This window comes from Crocodylus siamensis, chromosome 3, assembly GCF_052110815.1.
Source record: "Crocodylus siamensis isolate JL-2025a chromosome 3, ASM5211081v1, whole genome shotgun sequence".
Taxonomy (NCBI): Eukaryota; Metazoa; Chordata; order Crocodylia; family Crocodylidae; genus Crocodylus; species Crocodylus siamensis.
The window spans coordinates 71,770,265-71,786,967 of record NC_143397.1 but is presented as its reverse complement, the minus strand read 5'-3'; the positions used below and the strand labels follow the sequence as shown (position 1 = coordinate 71,786,967).

The following is a 16,703-nucleotide window of genomic DNA, read 5'->3' as shown; positions in this document are numbered from 1 at the left end:
GAGAAGAGAAGAGAAGACTAAGGGGAGGAATTAATAGCAGCCTTCAACTATCTGAAGGGTAGTTACAAACCAGGTGGAGCTAGACTGTGGTGGCAAATGACAAACCAAGGAGCAATGGTTTGGTCTCAAGTTGCAGCAAAGGAAATATAAGTTATCTATTATGAAAAAACTCTCATTAGGAGGATAGTAAAGTAGTACAACAGGTTACCCAGAGGGGTTGTGGACTCTCCATCCTTGGAGATTTTTTAAGACCCAGCTAGACAGTCTTGGAACTGGTCCTGCTTTGAGCAGGGGGTTGGACTAGATGACCTCCTGAGGTCCCTTCCAGCCCTAGTTTCTATGATTCTATGAAAAGCCATGGGATTTGAGCGCTTTTAGAAATGTGTTAACTCCATCAAGTTAGGAGTCTTTCAGATGCTCCAAATTATAACAAGATTTGTAGGAAATGCAATGTAGCCTAAATAGGACTTCCCTTTGGCTCAAAAAATGCTGTTTTTCCAACTTAAGACTCAGCTGCAACTACTCAGACAGCTATTTCTACCTACTGCAGCCTAATACAGATGCAGTACTTAAAGTACTGCAAAGCTATCCAAAATACCTCTTCACTCAGTGACGATGGGAATACACATTAGAAAAAGAGTACTCTGCCAAGCTTTTCCCACGAAAATAAGCTCTGCTGACAAGAGACACCATTGATAGAAGACTGCAGATATATTCAAAATATGATCATGCACATTCTCTGGTCTGAAGGTACCTTCAGCCCATAAAGATTTGTGGCTACTGAAGTTGGCTTCCTGAGAGTCTTAGTGCCACACTAGGCATGAGGATGGCCTCGTCTCAGCCTCAAGAATGAGGGAGCTCTAAATTCCTACTAGACTTCCCAAGCAAGAAGAAACCCAATAAGAATACTCTAAGCAAGCCCACTTGCAAGTACAGCCAATATACAAGCTCCTTACACAGATATCGATTTCATCTCCTTTCACATTTCTTATGTGATCTGATGTGTAGCAAGTTAACACTGACACCTAGTAAGGATACATCGCCCATTAAGAATTGGGCAATTTACCCCAGGTTTCAAGTGCTGAACAAAGGCAGATCTTGCTTCATCTATGCATCTCAGAAATGTGGAGTCAAGCTAGAGAACTTGTCAAACACAGCTGAACAAAACAGCTTGAAAGAAGTACTTTATTTTCTCTTACAGCTTTTCAGCCATAGCCAAACCCTGATAAGGATCCTAATATCCTGTCAATATTCTTCCATTACCCATCCCAACAAAGCTCTTAAGATCCCCCTCTAAACACGTGTCTATTTTGCAGCACTATGACATAACCAGCCTGGTATGAGAGGGATATATAATAAGTTTCTGTAAATCAAGGTACAACTATACCACAAGACTGTTTCAAGATGTTTTCACCACATCCATCTGCAAAACAGCTATCTGGAATATTACGTTTCTTGGATTAAAACAGAATGCCTTTAAAAGGTAGGGAAGATTGAACTCCAAACCCCAGATCAAGTAGTTTTATTAGCAGAAACAGTTTATTTTTAAGATGGAAGGATTTTGCTTGCTTCTCTCAGATACCGTATTAAGCTGTGTTGGGCAGAGGACTTGACCAAGTAATGCCTTTGTTAAAATGTACAACCTATTCTATCAGTTGTTAACTTTTGTTTCAGCTTTCATTTTTCTTTAGATGGAACTCAAGCTTCTTACCATGTGGAGTGCACAAACATAAGAAAATGAAAGTAAAACTCAGAAGACACTGATACATTCAGCTTGGAAGAACTGGAGAATTTTCATCCCCAAACAGTGAAAGAACAAGTATATGCAATTACAGATCAGAAGCAAGGATGCTTAAAACATTATGCAGGGAGAGGGAGTAGGAGGGTGGTACTATATCTGTGGTGAATACTAAACACAATATTCATTTTTGTTTTTTAAATAATAAAAAAGGGAGGGGGGAGGGTGAAAGTCATCTGTGCACTTACACATGCACTAGTCTGACCCCAGCACAGTTGAAGACAAGAAGCTAAAAGACCGTGGGATAAAACACAGCCCAGGTCATGCTAGAACAGTCTGCCCTCATGAATTCAATATTTGTCCTTGTCGGGGAAGGGGAAATGGAACTTAAGCCAAAAATATGGATTTAGATCTAATCAATTTAACTTTCCATGTGGTATGATGACAAACTGGAGGCCTTCATCCAGACATACGTGGACATTTGTTTCCCCAGGGCCAACTAGTGGCAGTACACCTTGTGCTACTGCTAGTTGTATCCAGGGAATGCTTGTGCCATGCATGCTCTGGTGTGTGGCACATTACCCTGGGTGGGTAGGGGAGCCTGGGGCCAGCACTCAACTGGCCCCAGCAGCCTTACCTCCTTACCTGGGGTGCTGGGGGCCTCCCAGGGCTGCAGCAGCAGCGATCCTGCCACACAGAGCCTAGCTGGCAGCAGAGTATGGCTCCAGCCAGCCAGGCTCCAGCTTTGGGCAGCACATACTGCCACCACATGTGCCACTCCACTTCTTTTTTTTCCTGTGCATTTTTTTTGACCCCTAAATAATTCACCGTAAGGCACAGAGTGGGAAAGGTAACTAGTGGGGTGGAAGTGCTAAACTTTAGGAAGGCTGACTTCAGCAAGCTCAGGTGCTTAGTCAATGATGCACTGCAGAGTAAGAGATTTGGCAAGATGGGAGCCCAGGAAGGGTGGCTGTGCCTTAAGGCAGTGGTCTCCAAAGTGGGGTGCACGCATTCCAGGGGGTCCGCAAAGAAAATATTAGAAATTGAATTTTATTTATTTATCTAAAAAAATTAAGAAATTAAGCTTTACTAATATTTAATATACAGTTCGACACTGGCACCCTCACTCAGTCCTTATGTTGGACAGTCACGTGTCACGTACGGTATGTGAGGTATCCTGAGGGAAGAAGTATTTATTCGTTTTCGGCATATTGTGACGTATTGCAGTTTACGTGTGCCCAGTTAAGTGGATTTACAAATTATATTATCTAGTTTTAACTAAACTAACCCTCACAAAATAGACAAGTGGCTTAAAAAGATTCCTGCAAAAGGAACTGCAGATTGAAGATAATACTAATAATGCGAGCACAAGTGAACAGCAGTAAAATGGCAGAGCTGACACTTCTCCTACTCCTAGTACAAGCACTTCGTCAACCACATTACAAGGTAAAAACAACGACGATCTAATCAGATCTGACAAGAAGTCGGCCAAAAAAAATTAGAAATTATCAAAAACACTATTTGAAATATGGATTTACATCCATTACCGTTAATGATGAACCTTGCGCTAAGTGTATATTGTGCCTTGAGATATTAGCTAATGATAGTATGAAGCCATCACAATTAGCAAGACATTTAAAAACTAAGCATCCAGAAGATGAAGACAAACCTCTATAATTTTTTCAGCAATGTTTAAAGTCATGCGATACTCAATTCAGTACTTTACAAAATTTCACTAAACTTAATGATAAATGTTTAGAAGCCTCTTTTGAGGTTTCTTACTTAATAGCAAAAGACAAAAATCCACATACCATTGGGGAAACACTTGTTCTTCCTGCCACAGTAAAAATGGCTGAAATAATATACGGAAAACAATATGGCGACAAACTAAAATGCATTCCTTTGTCAGCAAATACTGTTGGAAGATGCACAGAAAACATTGCTGAAGATTTGAAGAAACAAGTATTAGAACAAATTACGCAGTGTGGGAGGTTTGCTATACAGTTGGATAAAAGTACAGATGTTTGTTTCTAACATATCTCAGCTTATGGTATTTGCTAGATTCTGTTTCAATAATGAAATACATGAAGAACTACTTTTTTGTGAGCCACTAAAGGAAAGATGTACTGGAGAAGATATATTTCTCAACAGTAAATGACTTCTTTAATAAAAATAATGTTTCATGGAAAAACCGTGCAAGTGTAACCACTGATGGAACGGCTGCTTTGACTGGAATAAAAGAAGGATTCCGGGGTAAGGTTACAGAGATAGCACCACATGTGAAATTCATTCACTGCATCATTCACAAGCAAGCTATTGCAGCAAAGAAGTTGGAGCCAGAAGTGCACAAAGTGCTACAGGATGTTATCAATGTGGTTGCTTTTACAAAGCAAGACCTTTAAATAGGAGAATCTTTACAATACTTTGTAATGAGATGGGGAGTGACCATGAAAATCTTTTGTACCACACAGAGATTCGCTGGTTATCTCGTGGCAAAGTGCTTAAAAGAGTTGTCAAACTTAAAGATGAGTTATGCATTTTTCTTTTACAAAAACACAAGTGTTCCATATTTGCTGACCTTTTCTGTGATGACACGGCTGTCAGTAGTATGCTACCTAGCAGATATTTTCGAAAAAATAAACACGCTTAATCTGTCCCTTCAAGGTAAAGATGACGTTTTAACAACAAGTGAAAAAGTAACTGCTTTTCAAAATAAATTCATGCTACAGAGAGCATTTTGAAAATGGATGTTTGGAAATGTTTCCACCGCTATGTGATTTTGTTGACGAAAATGACGTAAGTGTGTCACCTATAAAAACTCTCATATCTGCACACTTAAAAAACTTGGAAACAGAATTTTCTAACCAGTTTAAAAATCTTCCAAATGAAGAGTTCCAGTGGGTTCTGAATTCATTTGTTAAAAATATAAAAAATACAACACCTTCCGATTAGTTTGCAAGAACAACTGATTGACATCAGGGAAGACAGAAATTTACTAGCCGAATTTCAACAAAAATCTTTGCATAATTGGTGGATGGGATTGAAAAATGAGTATCATGATTTAGTAAGTGCAGCCAATGATGCACTTCTTCCATTTGGATCTACATATCATTGTGAGGTATCTTTTTCAGTTATGACAGCCATTAAAACCAAGTATCGAAATAAACTGAACTTAGAACCAGGCCTTCAAATCGCTGGATCACAAAGTGTTAAACCAAGATTTTCAAAAATAATGCAGCATATTCAATCACATTGCTCTCACTAAAAAAAAAATTACCACTAAATAATAATTTAGAAAAAGGTTTCTTGTACCGTTAATAAAGTAAAATAAAAAATTTTAAAAAATAGTTTATTTCTTCTGTATCTCATCCTTTTTTAATTTCTATTTTTTGGGTATGTTTTATAATGTACATAATATATTAGTACAGTAGTACGTGTATATAATCTATAAATAGATAAATAAATATACATATATTGGGGGTGCACAATCAAAAATTTTTTACTGATAGGGGTGCACAATCAAAAAAGTTTGGAGACCACTTCCTTAAGGAAGCAATTCAGGCACAGAGAGAGAGACAATCCCGATGCGGGGGAAAAGGGGCCAAGAGGTTTTCCTGGCTGACCAGAGAAATCCAGAGCAGTCTAAGGGCAAAAAGGGGGGTATATAAGCAGTAGAAACAGGGAGAAATTACTAAAGAGGAGTATGCCTACTCAGCTCACAGTTATAGGGAGGCAATTAGAAAGGCCAAAACTACCATGGAGCTGAGGATGGCATCCCAAGTTAACAAAAAATGTTACTCCTTTTCATGGAGCAAAAGGAAGGCCCAGGGCAGTATAGGACCACTAATGAATGGGCAAAAGCAATTGGTGACAGACAGTGGGGACAAGCCTGAATTCCTCAATGAGTTCTTTGCCTCAGTGTTCCTAAACGAGGGGCAAAAACAAGTCTTACAATGGGATCATAGAGAGACAACAGCAGAGCGCCAGACTACCAAGTGTTGACCCTGAGATGGTACAGAGTCACTTGGAAGGACTAGATGCGTTTAAGTCGGCATGCCCAGATGAGCTCCATCCAAGGGTACTGAAGGCGCTGGCTGATGACACTAAGATGTGGGCATGCTAGAAGGAAGGAATAGGCTATAATCAGACCTAAACAGGTTACAGGGGTGGGCAGATGAAAATAGGATGGGATTCAACACTGACAAGTGCAAGGTGATGCACCTGGGGAGGAAGAACCAGCACCATACCTACAGGCTGGGGAACTCCCTTCTCATCAGTACAGAAGCAGAAAAGGATTTTGGAGTCATCACTGATGCCAAGATGAACATGGACTGGCAGTGGGGGGGATGCAGTCAGGAAGGCCAACTACACCTTGTCATGCATCCACAGATGCATCTCAAGCAGATCCAAGGAGGGGATCCTCCCCCTCTATGTGACACTGGTCAGGCTGCAGCTGGAGTACTGCATCCAGTTCTGGACACCGCATTTCAGGAGGGATGTGGACAACATGGAGAGGGTCCAGAGGACGGCCACTTGCATGAGGAGGGCAGGCCCTACGAGGAGAGACTATGGGACCTGAACCTATTCAGCCTCCACAAGAGAAGGCTGAGGGGGAAATCTAGTGGCCATTTACAAACTAGTCAGAGGGGACCAGGAGGCATTGGGGGAGTCCCTGTTCCCCCGAGCACTACCAGGAGCGACTAGAAATAACAGTCACAAGCTGGGAGAGGGTAGGTTTAGGCTAGATATCAGGAGGCGCTACTTCACTGTCAGGGCAGCTAGGATCCAGAACCAACTTCCAAGAGAAGTGGTACTGGCTCCTACCCTGGGGGTCTTTAAGAAGAAGCTAAATGAACACCTTGCTGGGGTCGTTTGACCCCAGTACTCTTTCCTGCCATGGCACGGGGTCGGACTTGATGATCTGCTCAGGTCCCTTCCGACCCTACTATGAAACTATGTCATTGCATAGCCACTGGCAAGAATATTTGAGCACTCGTGGCACATGGGCCAGGTCTCAGAGGACTGGAAAAGGGCCAATGTGTTCCCTATTTTCAAGAAGAGGAGGAAGGAGGATCTAGGCAGTCTCACCTCCATCCTTGGTAAAGTCTTTGATAAGATTATTAAGGTTCATATATGTAAGAGCCCAGCAGGAAAAATTATGCTGAGGAGAAACCAGCACAGGTTCATAGCAGGTAGATCAAGCCCAACTAATCTAGTCTCTTTTTATGACGAGGTTACAAAACCCCTGGATGCAGGAGTAGGGGTAGATATCATTTACTTAGACTTCAGGAAGGCCTTCAACATGGTATCCCACCCCATACTGGTGAACAAATTAAGAGGCTGTGACTTGAATGATTACACAGTCCGGTGGGTGGCAAATTGGCTAGAGGATCATACCCAGAGAGTGGTGGTGGACGGGTCAGTATCGACCTGGAAGGACATGGGCAGTGGGGTCCCGCAGGGCTTGGTCCTTGGACCGATACTCTTCAATGTCTTCATCAGTGACTTGGACAAGGGAGTGAAGTATACTTGTCCAGGTCTGCAGACGATCCAAAACTGTGGAGAGAAGTGGACACACCAGAAGGCAGGGAACAACTACAGGCAGACCTGGACAGGTTGGACAAATGCACAGAGAAAAAACAGAATGCAATTTAACAAGGAGAAATGCAAAGTGCTGCACCTAGGGAGGAAAAATGTTCAGCACACCTACTGCCTAGGAAATGACCTGCTCGGCAGCACGGAAGCAGAAAGGGCTCTCGGAGTCCTAGTGGACTCCAAGATGAACATGAGTTGCCAGTGTGATGAAGTCATCAGCAAAGCTAACTGCACTTTATCATGCATCAGCAGATGCGTGACAAACAGAACCAAGGAGGTGATACTTCCCCTCTATTGGGTAGTTGGAATACTGCATCCAGTTTTGGGCGCCACACTTCAAGAGAGATGTAGATAACCTGGAGAGGGTCCAGAGAAGGGCAACTCGTATGATTAAAATCTTGCAGGCCAAGCCCTACAAGAATAGACTAGGGCACCTGGACCTCTTCAGCCTCCACAAGAGAAGGTTGAGAGGCGACTCTGTGGCTGCCTATAAATTCATCATGGGGGCGTAGAAGGGAATTGGTGAGGCTCTACTCACCAAGGTGCCCCTGGGGGTTACAAGAAATAATGGCCATAAGCTAGCAGATAGCAGATTTAAACTGGACATTAGGAAGAACTTCTTCACAGTTAGAGTGGCCAAAATCTGGAATGGGCTCCCAAGGGACATGGTGCTCTCCCCTACCCTGGGGGTCTTCAAGAGGAGGTTAGATAGGCATCTGGCTGGGGTCATCTGAACCCAGCACTCTTTCCTGCCTACACAGGGGTCAGACTCAATGATCTATTGAGGTCCCTTCCAACCCTAACATCTATAATGCAAAGAGCAACTGAATGTGCGGTATGTGGTGTGTCTGCAGCACCACATGCCACACAGCCACGCTCATCCGAATAAGGCTGAGAAGCTGAAGTAGGGAGACAACAAGTTGTGCTGAAGGAAACTTTTGGTTGGGTGGATGTTCTTACTGGAGTTCCTCAAGGAACAGTCTTAGAATGGGAAGAGATGGGCTTCCGCTATCAAAGTTTCATCTCTGACCAAATATTCAGAGACACTGTCAATACAGGGGACAACCAACAAGTCATAGTTTTTAATGTCATCCAGTTCTTCCGATCATAACAAACATAAGATAAAATTTAACAGAATCAGGATAGGACTCCTACTGAAACTAAAAGCTCCTGCTGTATGTCAAGAGTTACAAACAAAAGGAAAGATGAGCTTACTGTAGGACACAGCCAACATAATGTAACTGTAGAGAGACACAGATATGATCCTAGGATACATCAGGCTAGTCATTTCCAATAAAAATAAGGGAGTAGTAAAGTAATTATTTATGGCACTGGTGAGACCCCTCAACTCAAACACAGTCCCAGTCAATGTTCAAGTAAAGTTCAAACAAAATGGAACATAAAAAAAGGAAACCCGAATGATCAGGAAATGGACACCCATCTTACAGGAGGCAAAAGACCTTATGACAAACAGGATGAAGGCTGAAAGAAAGGGGACAGGACTGCTCTAAGTGCATATCTGGGGTAAATGCTGGGGAAGGAAGAGAGCTACTTAAGCTAACACACAAAGCTGGCCAAATTACAAGTAGCTATTGACTGGCCCTGAATAAGTTTAGGTTACAAGCCTTTTGATTTCCAGCAGACAGAGAAACAAGATTCATAAACAGCTTTCCAATGGAAGTAGTGCAGACGAACCCTTCAGATGTGAGAAAAGGTTTTACTAACTATGACATGGTCACCTAACGTAACACAGACTGAACTCAGTGTCCCAGGAGGTCCCTTTAGGTGCTAAGTTCCCAATAGGGAAAAAAGTTCTTAATATGTTTTTTGTGCATTTTAACTGAATTTCCATTCTCATTCAAATAATGCCCAGTACCAATGGGGGAGGGGAGGAGGAGGAATGATGTAAGCTTAACTAGACTCAAATGTTCACCATTTTCTAAGAGGTAAAAATTAAAAATCTGAACAAATATGTTAAAAGTTACATGATTGCCTAAGAAGAACATGCTTTGCCCATGCACATTTAAAAATGAAATAATGTAAGGCTTATATGTACCAAGGTTAAGTATAAATCAACACTAATCACAATTAGTCAGCAAGTCATATTATTTGCTTTAAAAAAAAAAAAAATTAAAAAAAATAAGCCAACAATCCACCCTGTCAGATTTCCAGTTATCTACCCACCTCTCTTCTGAACGGAGGCAATTCTTGCAACTTCTTGTATCCCACAACTTCATTTTGGTATATTTTTGCTACTCTGACCACTCCTGTTTCTGTGGCCTCCTACCTCAAAGAAACTGGATGGAATCTTCTGAAAACAACTTGGATAGAAACGAGACCACAGCTACCAGTAGAGGGCTTGCTTCACATATTAACCAGTTACCAGTGCCCCAAAGGAGTCAAGCAAAGTGGCATTAGAGTTCACATTTGAACACTGAAAAGAAGAATTACATTTCACATTTGTTTAAAAAAAAAATTTCTTCTAAAATTTAAGAGGTTTAAATGTTATCCCAAGAGAAACTGTTTCTGAACGAACCTAAGACAATACCGTCTTCATTTCGAGCACTCCTGAAACAACTATACATTAAAGTTCTGAAATAGAAGCACTGTATATAGCACAATTAATTCTTTGGTTTAGAACTATGCTGCCTGATGAAGTGGGGTTGGAGTGCCATTGTAGATGTGAAATTAGGGATATAAACCTTCTTGCTGACTACAGCATCTTGGTTAAAGACGTAATTGAAAATTATGTGATATTCAAGGTTAACTTCTTTACAGTTAAAAAGTAAGGTACATGGAGCTTCCCCTAAACCTCCCAAATTATGGGTGTGGGGGAAAATGTTGCGTCTGGAGGTATTTGCTGAATCCTGCAAGAAGCAGACATTAACTTGGAAATAAAATGGTATTGGCGAAGTATGAAGTAAGATACTGGTTCATGCACCTAAACAAAGTATGTGTGCATTTCCCCACCCAGATGATAGAGGAGCATAGTCTCTTCTTTTCAGTGAGAGCATACCATACAATTTCCTACAAGTAACAAGAACACCAATATAACTTTGTACAATTCTCTCCTCCTCCCTCAGTAAAAAAGACGTAACAAAAATGATTAAGTAGTTTTCCCCACTATGATTTTTTAAGCCTGTGTCAACAGGTTCCATACCATATGCAAATTTTCTGCAGTACCCTCATCCCTTTTCAGCCTTCCTTCAAATTTTGGACCTCTCTCAACAGATCAGCATTTAGACTAAACAGTATTTAAATTAAGATTACAACTAGCATAATAACACTAAATAATTTCTCTTGCACCTTAAAGTAACACCATCAAAAAAGTGTGTTCTAAAAAAATTCACGCTAATCAGATCATCACAGGATAGAGCAATGCACTCATAGGTGACAGCTAAATTCAGATACCTCCCCTAAATAGTAGTTAACTAAAGAAAGGACATCTGACAAATTCAGCATGTAGCACATTGTAGGTCAATTTAAATGTCAAAAAGATTGTAGTTGAAGGCAGCTCGTCCATTAATTTAACCTCTGAGAGTGATGCTGACAACCAGTAATCTGTTTCCAAATTCAAACCCAGACTGTATTACATGGAACCTATTTCCACAGACTAAGAGTGTTAATCTAATCAATTTACATACCATATATTCCCAACAACAGTAAGTTTTATAAGCCTCAACATTATTTTTAGGTACAACCTTCCTCCCAGTTACATTAAAATTATGAAACCAGAAACGGGATATTATATGTATTTGTATACCAGAGTATTGTGTAGGAGAACCCAAGAAATAAATCAAACAACAAGTACTGAAACCTAGATATAAAAGTATCTTAAATTGAAAAAGAAAAACTAAACTACATAGGTGATTTTTATTTTTACAGTAATGCTTGTGTGAGTCCCAGCTAAAAGTTAAGCGAAGACAGATGTGTGACTTTTTCCTTCCCTAGTTTTCCGCCCCCTCCCCCCCCCCCCCCCCATGATGATTATTTTGGACATGATCTTTACTATTAGGACCCCAGTCAGTCAATCTGATGGTTAAAAGTACAATATGAAGAGAAGCATGTGGTATTACAAGCTTCTAGATTTTTAAGTTTATGTTGATATTAAGTAAGGGACATGTTTAAGACTAGTCAAAACATTTTGCCCAAGATAGGAATGAATACAGTTCCTGTAGCACTTCAGATGTTTGTGCCTCCTGGGGTAGACCTTCAGCTAACAAACTGACCTTAGTGACACTATGACAGTTGACACCAGGTGTGCCACTAAATTTTGCCTTATGCATTTGTGTATGCTATAGTTATTTTGAGCCATACCTTTGGCTGAAGTGTTATTACTGAAACTTTTTGTATTGAAGCCTACAGCTGAGCCTTCACTGACTGCATGCTGAAATATGCACAGGTAATCCAACCACCATGTAGAGGCCTGAGTTTTGAGTAAGACAAGAACACCCAACACTGCTGGGGGTCTCCCACCCCTCCTTAAAGCAGAGGTATTTACAAGCAAGATATACAAAATCCATTGTGCCATTTGCTTCTAAGCATGACATCTCTCTGGTTTAAAAGGCACATATTATGTGACCTGAAGGCAGCCATGTAGTTGTAGGATGTGGTTATAGTATTCATATCATGGAGAAAGATTTAAAAAACCCCACAGGCACTTTGTGCCATAGTTGTACAATTATTTACAATACTTTACTTCCAATATTGGTTTCCACACAAATTAAATGCCACAGACTGCAAAACACACCTCCTTTTCCATATCTCTAAAATGGAGGCTAATGCTTACCCTCACCGTCAGGAGGATGCACCTGTTAGCATCTATTAAGCACTGTAAAGACAACACATACTACATTAGGGGCTAAGCGATTCAGTGGAAAGAATTTAAATTTAAGCATTTGCATACATCTATGAGCACCACACTTTAATAAAAGTTAAAATTATCAGACCACCATAGACTCCCATTCAGTTTTAAACACACAACTTTTTTCAAGACCAAGCTTCCCTGCAACAGACACATCCACAACAAATACTACATGACAACTTATGAAGTTAACAAGTTTGAGTTATCTGCTTTTGTTTTGGCCTAATTAGACCAATCTAACTATAAAAATATTATCTACCTCCACACACTGCTCCTACATCCCCTCCCCTTCTCACCCACTACCCAGTCAGGGTGACATCTCAAAACAGAATTTGACTTAGGTTTCCTGCTGAAGTGTTTTAGATGTTGTGGCTGTTTAAAACTGATGCTGTTTCAGAATACCAAAAGGTCATGGGTGGTTGACTGAGAACAAAGTAGTTTCTTCAATCACTATGCTCTTAAGAGAGAGAGAGGAGAGATCCCAGTTCTGAGTGTTGCTGTCGCTTCCAAATCTACAAGGTGTCATTTACCTTAGCTTGCAAAAAAGAATATACCTGATTATTTAGAAACAGTGAGACATTGCTAATTTTCATAGATGCATACACAAACACACACACACACGTGTGTTATATAATGAAAAATAACACACATTATATTCCAGTATGTATGAAAAGCCACAAAAAAGAAGAAAATTATCAACGTCTCACTGGTTCTAGATAATCAGCTTATAAGAATGATGTACGTAGTAAGGAAAGATAGGAGAAACTAAAACAGACCAATAATGAAAAACAGTTTAAGGATTTTTTTATGTAGTTGATATATTAAATCTACAGCATTTCAGGGGAGCACAAAGTATTTCCATATAAATGGACTTTGATTGTAGGTTTTAACATTACATTTGTTAAAACAGGAATGACATTCAAACCTGTTATAAACTACATAACATTTAGCACTATGGGTAGGAAACATGTCAAGCTGAGATCTTGATACCTTCCTCCAAAAGCACAGCCTCCTAAAGGCAATAGCAAAATTTACCTGGATTCCAAAAGTAGAGGAATGGGGGAAGGGGTGGGGTGGAGAGGCAGACAGGACGGAGGTGGAATGAGGGAAGTACATCAAGACTTCACTCTTAGAAACTACTGGATATCATGCCTTTCCTTGCCTTGACATTTTTCGAACTTAAGCAATAGTTTCCACCAGAACTATGCCTCGTACAACCTTGCCTGCAAGTGTGTTGTTCCCAACTCCTGCAACGGTCTGCAGCGAAGGGTACAAACCTGCAAAATTCAGAAACTGATCAGCAGTACAGGCTAAACAAACTAGCATCACAACTCAGAGACATTAAACTTAAGGCAATGGAGAACCTTGCCTTAAAAGGAAGTCAGGTAAGAATTCTATTAGAAATATACAGGGAAAGAGAACAGAAATGGCTATAGCTATGTGGTATGCATCAATTACCAGTACAAAGGAAAGCATTATTTCGTCTTAAGTAACTTACTATTGGAAAGACAGCTGCTAATACAGGGCACTTGAATGGAAAAAAGAGATTAAGAAACCTAAGACTTCCTTCCCCCACTACCCCCCATCCAAGGCATTTTAATAAGACATAATGCAAACACTGCAATTGTGATCTAGAGCAAAAGTAGTCTTCAAATAGGGCTTCCAAAGCCAAGAAAAATCTAGACCAGATCCATCCACCAAGCATTCATTTGCCCAGAAAACAGCACCAGGGGGGACCCCGTAAATGTATGCTGGCTCTGACCTCTATCACACCCAGGACAAATTTACTTCCTATGTGAATTAGAGCATCTGTTAAGCAGAGCTGCTGACCCTTTTACTGTCATATGCCATGGAAAACATGCCGGCTGCTCTAAAACAGGGGAAGCTGGCAGCGACACGGCTCCAAGGGCTTAATGATGAAAGGGAATGAGGCAAGCAAGGGAAAGATGGACCGCAGCAAGGCATCCTTCTCCCTCCTCCCAGGAGCCGTCCAGAGCTCAGTAGGGCAGCACTAGGGGGGGCGGGGGCACGCAGGAACCCTCGTGAGGAGGGCTGACAGGCCAGAGGAAGTCACCTGCTCAAGCCTTCTCGCTTCCTGAGCATCTCCCCAGCACCAGTCACCTGTCTGTGTATATAATGCTAATAACACAATGCAAAATTTGAGTGAGTCCGATTCCCTCTCAAAAACTCCACTCATTTCAGGGATGTTGCTCTGCAGCAGCACTGAGCTAGAGACAGGTGCATTGAGATCCGATCTCAGGGGGGAAAAGAAGAAAAAAAAAACCCTTGGTAACTGTGAGAGCAGCGGGACAAGGAACAAGATGCCGAGGGAACCTGCCAAATCTTCTGCCGGTTCAGTAGCAGCTGCATCTGTCTGCCTTGGGGAAAGGAAGGGGCTGAACAAGACCCTGTGGGTCCCTTCCAGCCTGGAAAGGGAGGATGAGGGATGCACAAAGCACCCAGCCCCATGACAGCTCCCTCCTGCCCCCCCATGTGGATTCAAGTGCCTGTCAAGACTGGGTAACTGTGAGAGCAGCAGGACAAGCAGCAAGATGCTGAGAGAAGCTGTGAAATCTGCCGGTTCAGAAGCAGCTGCAGATCTCTGCCTTGGGGAAACCCAGTGTGCGCCTACCGGGATAGACAAGACCCTGCAGGTCCCTTCCAGCCTGGAAAGGGAGGGCAAGGGATGCACAAAGCCACGAAAGCAGCAGGATGAGGAACATGTTGCCCAGGGAAGCTGCCAAGTCTTCTGCCGGCTCGGCAGCAGCTGCATCTCTCTGCCTCGGGGAAAATGAGGGGCGGGACATGCCGCTGCAGGTCCCTTGCAGCCGGGAAGGGCAGAATGAGGGATGCGCTCAGCCGGCCCCACGCCGCCTCGCCACGCGGAGGCAGGCGCCTGCCAAGCGCCCCGGTCCCGGGGCCGCCTCACCTTGTCCAGCTCGTCGTGCAGCTCGGCCAGACTGGGCCGGATGAGCTTCTCGCCCAGCTCGGCGGCCGTGTGGCGGTAGTGGTCGATGCGGGGCACGGCGTCCATGGTGTTGTGACCGAAGGTGCGCAGGTAGTAGGTGTTGGTGTGCGTGTCGTAGCAGTAGTGCGGGGCCCCGCCGGCGCCGCCCGACACCATGCTGCCCTCGCTGCGCACCGTGTCGCCGCCGTTGGGGTAGCCGGGCACCTCGGGCTCCCCCGGGCTCTCAGCCGACGGGTCCACGAAGTTCACGCGGAACCGGCCCTTGGCCTCCGAGTCCTCGCCGCCCCGGCCCGGCGCCCGCCCGCCGCCGCCCTCCGCCACCAGGTCCACCTGGAAGCGGCTCTGGCTGGCGGTCGGGGCCAGCGGCCGGCCCAGCGCGTCGCCGCCCGCCGCCGCCTCATCCTGCTGCTGCTCCGCCGCCTTGTGCCGCGATGGCGCCGGCTGCTCGCCCTCCATGGCTGCGGCTGCTGCTGCGGCTGCTGCTGCTCGCGAGCCCCGCGCGGCCCGGCTGCTTTAAACCGCCAACCAGCGCCCGGGGCTGGCGCCGCGCCGGGGCCGGGGCAACGCGCCGCCGCGCCCGCCTCCCGCTCCCGCCCCGCCCCGCCCCGCCGCGCTGCAGCAACGGCCGCGCCTCGCTGGGGGGAGGGGCGGAGCCCGCAGGCCGCCTCAGGGCCGGGGGGGCGCGGGGGGTGACGCCTCCTCCGCCGGCCGTGTTTGAAAAGTTGCCGGGTGCTGCGGGGCCCGAGATCTCGCGAGAGGAGTTGGGTAGCGCGTGGCTGGGGGGAGGGACGGGGTGCTCTTGAGGAGATGCTGGGTGCGAGCTTCCTCAGGGCGGGTGAGGCTGGGGGGATGGGACGCCTATTCCTGGGGGCGTCTGTCCCTGCTTGCCTTTGCCCTTCCCCTCCCCACCCCACCCCGGTTCTTGCTACCACCCAGCAGGCCCCATGTAGCTGGGGGTACCTAACCCTTTGGCCTGCGGGCCAGATCCGTGACAGGCGGGCTCCCCTGCAGGTGGGAAAAATTGGCAGGGGGGGCAGCTGCATGCAGCTGGGTCTAACTTGGCAGGGGTTGTTGCAGCAAAGGGGGTGCCTTAACCCCTACCCCCACTTCCACATCTGGATCTGGCCAGCTGCTCCTACTGTCTACCCCCCACACACACATAGATTGGAGCCGGGCTGCTTTGTCCAGATGGGAGAGTGGAAGAGGGAGTGGCTCCCATGTGCCCAGATCAGGGCTGCCCTTCCCTGCCCTGCCTCATCCCACCCCAACCCTGGATATAAGTAGGAGGACCGAGATGCTCCCCACACCCCAGCTCCATGTCAGGATTGGGGCTGTTCCACTGGAGGCATCCAGATTAGGGCCGCTTCTGCCTGCCCCCAGGCATCTGGATCAAGGTTGGGGCCTTGCAGCTGGATCAGGCCCATCAGCTGGATCCAGGCCACAGAAGAACCTGGCACTGCACATCTGGGACACAGAGTGAAAAGATTGGGCACCACTGGCCTAAACCAGTGATTCTCAACCAAGGTGCCAGGGCCCTT

At 44.5% G+C, this 16,703-nt stretch overlaps 1 protein-coding gene across 1 annotated transcript in view; it reads right to left on the bottom strand.

The window, feature by feature from the left end:
- SLC12A2 (solute carrier family 12 member 2) overlaps positions 1 to 15,869 on the bottom strand; it is a 104,725-nt gene extending 88,856 nt beyond the window's left edge. The window contains exon 1 of the mRNA XM_090038494.1: positions 15,127 to 15,869. Coding sequence (XP_089894620.1) covers positions 15,127 to 15,621 — 495 coding nt within the window. The 5' untranslated portion in view covers positions 15,622 to 15,869. The remainder of the gene's footprint in view (positions 1 to 15,126) is intronic.
- Positions 15,870 to 16,703: the final 834 nt, after the last annotated feature.